Here is a 5,441-nt window from a genome sequence, read left to right on the forward strand (position 1 = left end):
TAATACAGTTGCACTAACACACTGTGGCACAAATAACAAAATGTACCCACATTACTTTTGAATTTCCTTGACCTTGCCAGGTTCTCACATCTTCCACATAACTAAATAGTAGTTATTTATATGTAATTGATAACCATTGTACAGTTACTCCATAGCTTTACAATACTGCCCATACTATATCACAAGCATTACAAATCCTATATAAAAAAAAAAAAAAGCAGCCCCTGTTGTGGCATACGAGAATAAATTAACCAAAAAAAATTTAGTATTACCATTTATTGGTGACAAACACTACGTTTTACTTACATTCCATGGGGAGAAAAAATTCCAGCGTAAACAATGAACTGAAGCAGTACTTAACTTGCAAGGCTATCGTGCTTTACCTGGACCATATGCAAAAAACTTTACTGCGCACAGTTGGGTGCGCAATAACACAACATCAAAAGCAACACAGTTTATATATAAACATAGGTAATTTTTTTCAGCCCTACATGGAGATGTAATTAAACAGTATAAAGCACTCAAGGAAAATCAATCTGCGGTTTTATATGCACTACATTGAGATCATATCCTGTAATGTAGTGAGCTGTGTGCCGTCTATACACACAATCTTTAAAACATAGATCATTTAAAGTCACGTTGCATTCGAGTTCCCCTCCCCCCTCCCACTCAAGAAAACTAGAAATTAACCAAAAAATGATCAAAGTTTAAAATTCCTAAAGAGTTTTAATTCATTCAACCGTTGGATAGTTAAACTATTAAGCTGGACTTTTTAAAATGGTGGGCACACGATTTGTTTCCAGTGAAACTTTGCTATTTCAATAAAAACAAAATAACCACATACATGGATATGATCTTCCCAAGTTAGTTCACAGATAACATGTCAGTTTCAGAAGACAAAGTTTCTAAACTGTGCTATTGTTCTAGATACAATTAAGAAACTTTTAAATGAAAAATTTATAGTGTCATTTCAATCAAAACAACATAATGAAACAAAAAATTTATCACTGTTTGAAGAAAAAGCAACGGTTATGATTTAGACACTACAGTAGGTTGTAAAGACTGTAGCATTCTAAAACAGTTAGGTTACATTAATAGGAAGCATTTGATTTTCTCTGGTGCTTTCAGGTTTGGGTCCAGTCAAAAGCCTTTTTTTAGGCAGTGCTGTCCAGTGTTTGTCCCAAAGTGTTTGAGTTAGCCGGTTTGAGAAGAGGGTCACTTTCCATTTCTTGTTTCACACATCTACAAATGAGAAAACACCTGTTATTTAGGAGATAAAACACTATTTCCACAAATAAGATGCTTGTTAATCAGCTGCAAAGAATGTGAAGTGCATATAACGATCACTGGCCTCCACTTTTAATCAATTAGCATTTGGTTAATTCCACCATTTTGACAGCTAAATGAAAGGCTAAGCCTCTCAATTTTTTTTCAGGTCAAAGGGAGCAATTTGCAACCCCTCTGTTTCTGCTGGAAGCAAGGTGTGAAACCCATACATTGTTTACATACTACAGACAGAAGATTTCTAGAAAAAGAAGAGCAGCTTTAACACTGAAACACACTGAAAAGTCACACTATTTACAAATATGTGTAAACAAATAGTTTAAGCAGAGGAATCTCAGTCCGAATTGCTCTGTATCACAGCCTTTACATTTTATCCACCTGCTTCTGCTTAGTAATTTGCATTTGAAGCATGACAATTACAAGCTTGATCATAAAACCTACCCTCTCATCCTTCTGCAGAAGGTATCAGCCCTTGGCATTTTAACTTTTCTGGCAAAGAAAAAAACCCCTCACATTTTATTTGTTTACAGAACATCACAGGGTTAGAGGTTTCCATTAAGGCAAGGGAAGTGGGTCACACTCACACAGACATTGGTCCATTTCCTGTCCTTGGCATCTCTGTGGTTTGTTGGTCCAACTCAGACAGCAACTTTAAAATATTCAACGCAGCCTAAGGAAAGGAGAGAGTGTTCAGCAATTCAACCTGAGTCTGTTTCATTAAGTTAGTGAAAGGAGGACTGGGACTTACTTAAAGTAAATGTTCTAATTTTTAGTAATATATTTTTAAAGATGCATAAATATGGTGGAAAAAATGCAATGGTGTTTAACATTAAACAACAGAACAGTGCTGTGGCTAGAGGACTGCATTTGGTTTAGCAACAGGGAAAACTGATCCAGCATTACTATTAAAATTAGGGAAAAAAGACACTACATTAGTAATGGCTAAAACTGTAGAGAGCTTAAGACAAAGGACATTAAAATACACACAACCAAAAAGTGCTTTGCAGGAAAAGAAAACAAATTATACAAGAAGAAAATGCAGTGCAGGTAGGGCACGTGTGACTATTTAAAAGAAAAGTCAATGTGACAGGGCCAATGCAAAAGTAAGTCACCTCCTTTGAGACTTGAAATTTTTTTCAGCTTGATTCAGATCAGTTTCAGGTGCACGTTTTCGGAGTAACCCTGGTTATTTAGGGTACCCACAGCAGTGAAAGCTGAGTATCTGAACAGAGGAAGGTTCTCACAATGGCCCAGTCACAATGTTTAAGCTCCCATCTGGCCAGACTTTCCCCTTCTTACTGCAGACTTGGGTGCTTAGTCTTACAGGAGCTCTTTACAGCAGGATGTTGAGATGGGCGTGAATTGTCAAAATTAATTCACAAACATCAAAGAAGTCTGCATCAAATTATTGCATTTTTTTTTTAGTATAAAACCCAATAAAATCAGGTTTTCCTGAGTGTATTCACAAACTGCAAACTATTACTGCAGTTGGTATTCAGGCCACCACTGGATACCAAAAGAACAAAAGTGTTTTCAAATTATCCTAGACTGTGTATATACTGTTAGCAATATGTAATGGCTTTTTTAGACAAAGTCCTTACAGCTTACAGTCTAGAAGACTCATTCTTTCACAAAGAAATATTGCAGCTATGTTTAATAAAAGATCTTTTTTTATAAAGGGACCTTTAACAGATTCACAGAGTCCCCTGCTATCTAATGGTGAATTGCATTTCTTCCACTTTGGATTCCATTCCAGCAGACAGTCTGGCAACATGAACCCAAGTATTACAGTTCCCAATATATTATCAGCCCTTTCTGTTACAGAAAATAAGCTGATGTGTTCTAATGTTTTAGAAATTCCTTTTCATGCTTTTTAGGATGTGTTCATGCAAACAACACCAAGATAAAACTAGTACACTTTTTGTAGGCCACAACTGTGAGCATATATTATGCATTTTAAAGGTTATTTAGATTAGATTCAGGTATTATTAATAAATTATTTCAGCAACCTGTGAGATACTATACAAAAACTAGCCAGGGAATTGTACAGTGTTTAATTCATTGCTATCCAGCAGTGATATGAAACCTCAGTCTACCCACAGCATCCCTGAGTTCACTGAAGGCCAAAGAGAAACCATGTCGGGAATATTCAACATACCATGTCATGGCAAGATTCTACATCCTTTCCAATTCCATGGCTGATCAGTGGTGGCTGAGAGGAACAGTTTATAAGAGATACAAACTCATTCTTGTTATTTTTTGGAAAATCTTTGTATTCAACCTGAAGAAAAGGGAAGGCTTTAGTTCTTTTTCAGTTAACAAAGCACAGGACATACACCACAATTGCTATAGATCAATATTGCCCAAATATGAAGCTGAACCTTACTTTTAATCATTCTGTCAGCCAGCAGAACAATTCACTTTGAAGTCTGACTTCACTAGCAATGTAATCACAAGAGCTCTGCAAGACTTCTGAACAAAACTGGCTACTCAGTAATGATACTTGCTGGGACTTTTATCCTAATCATAGCTATTTGCATTAAAAGATTTCCCTATTATAATTTTTTAACCCACTGAACTCCTTTAACATATTAATACAGGAACTTTCATGCAATTTTGATTAAAGGGACCAAACCCAAGAAAATGTACAGCTTACAGCAAATGTGATTGTGTGAAAGATGAATCAGAAAAACTGATTTCAGATCAGCCAAGTTCAAGTTCATATCATGACAGGCTACATCATGGCAATTTTCAGAAAATGCTACTTTCAATTTTATTCTTCAGAGTAAATTTTATTTTATTTAACTATATTCTCCAGACTTCAGAGTAGCACTGAATTAAGGCTGAGGATGCAGTACACAAACGGACATTTCAAAACTAAATTTTAAAAAGCTGTAAAAGTCAGTACATTTCACAGGTAAAATAAAACATTTACATGAATTTCAGCTTAACAAGCAGCCTCAAAATACATCAGTCACCAGCAGAACCAAAAAGCTTTAGAACAAAGAACAGGTTGGACCAGTTTGAATGGCTTTGGATGAAGTCTTGTATAGCTGAACACTTACCTGGATTCCTTGAACATTGGAAAGATAGTCCAGCTGCTCTGAGGGCCTAGTAAGTGGTCCGTGGGGTACGTGGCCTGATGAGTTGTTATTCTTTAATATGGTCTCAGCAGTAGGAGAAGTACCACCATACAATAGCTCTCTAGCAATCATTGCTGTTACTGTTGCCTTGGCAGGATTTGGGGCTGCCCTACTGAACTCTTTGGTGTGGTGTCCTTGATTGGCTCCTACAGCTTGTGCAACCTCAGGGACCATGGGAAGGATTCCAGCAGGAAGCTGCTGATGGCTGAGATAAGGCATCCTAAATTCATCTTCTTTATTACCTGAGAAGAGAGAGGCACACACTAAACAGATGCTATTTCTATGAGGTGCATGAAGGCATACGAAGGCATCAAAAGCCACTTCTGGAAAAAATATTTTGTTTCAAATTCCTTTTGAAACACTAAGAAACTTAAGGAGCTTGATTTGCTGTGAGGGGGTCAGAGATTCAGCATCATCAATGGAGTCTGCTTACTGAGTAACTGATTCAGAGCAGTACCTGCCTCTGCCAAAAGGAGCACCTTTATCTCCAGGAGCACCTTTACCTCCAGGAGCACCTTTACCTCCAGGAGTGGTTTCTCCAAGCCTACAGACACCTCAGACAGTTGCAACCACATTCTAGTGATATTCCTTGGGTTTAGAATTTTTTATTTCATAATTTAAACTGTAGGAGCAAATAATGAAACCACAGAATGGCCAGAACCACTGTTAAATATTGTAAAGACAGTGACAGATAGTCCAGAAAGTTTAAACTGTATATTGGGAAAATGTAAAGAGGTAAAGTAAATGCAACATTAGCACAGTACGAAGAAGCAAGAATGACTGTTTACAGAAAATATCCAGCCACGGTCAATTGAGAGCAACTTATTGATGTTATGGCCTAAGTTAGATTTAAGAGGGGAAAAAAAACAGAACAGCTTTTTACAGGGAACTTGCATACACACAGATGTGCAGGAAAATGACACGAGCTCTATGCTCAAGAGAGGTGGAGAAGGCAGTGCCACTGAAATAAGCAGAGGATTCAGTATTATGGCAGAAAAGATAAATGAAGTTCAG

The 5,441-nt window shown here is 37.0% G+C and overlaps 1 protein-coding gene across 4 annotated transcripts in view; it reads right to left on the reverse strand.

Annotated features, from left to right (window-relative positions):
- Positions 1 to 261: 261 nt before the first annotated feature.
- The window catches only part of STAU1 (staufen double-stranded RNA binding protein 1), a 21,018-nt gene continuing 15,838 nt past the window's right edge, over positions 262 to 5,441 (reverse strand). For 2 of the 4 annotated variants that reach the window (XM_009998669.1, XM_009998668.1), the window contains exons 11-15: positions 4,350 to 4,669; positions 3,443 to 3,565; positions 1,869 to 1,954; positions 1,726 to 1,773; positions 262 to 1,242 (exon numbers count right to left, since the gene is read on the reverse strand). In XM_009998669.1, coding sequence (XP_009996971.1) covers positions 1,155 to 1,242; positions 1,726 to 1,773; positions 1,869 to 1,954; positions 3,443 to 3,565; positions 4,350 to 4,669 — 665 coding nt within the window. In that variant the 3' untranslated portion in view covers positions 262 to 1,154. The remainder of the gene's footprint in view (positions 1,243 to 1,725; positions 1,774 to 1,868; positions 1,955 to 3,442; positions 3,566 to 4,349; positions 4,670 to 5,441) is intronic. The other 2 variants (XM_009998672.1, XM_009998671.1) reach the window with 1 other exon arrangement.

This window comes from Chaetura pelagica, unplaced genomic scaffold (genome assembly GCF_000747805.2).
Source record: "Chaetura pelagica isolate M959 unplaced genomic scaffold, ChaPel_1.0 scaffold275, whole genome shotgun sequence".
NCBI classification, from domain to species: domain Eukaryota; kingdom Metazoa; phylum Chordata; class Aves; order Apodiformes; family Apodidae; genus Chaetura; species Chaetura pelagica.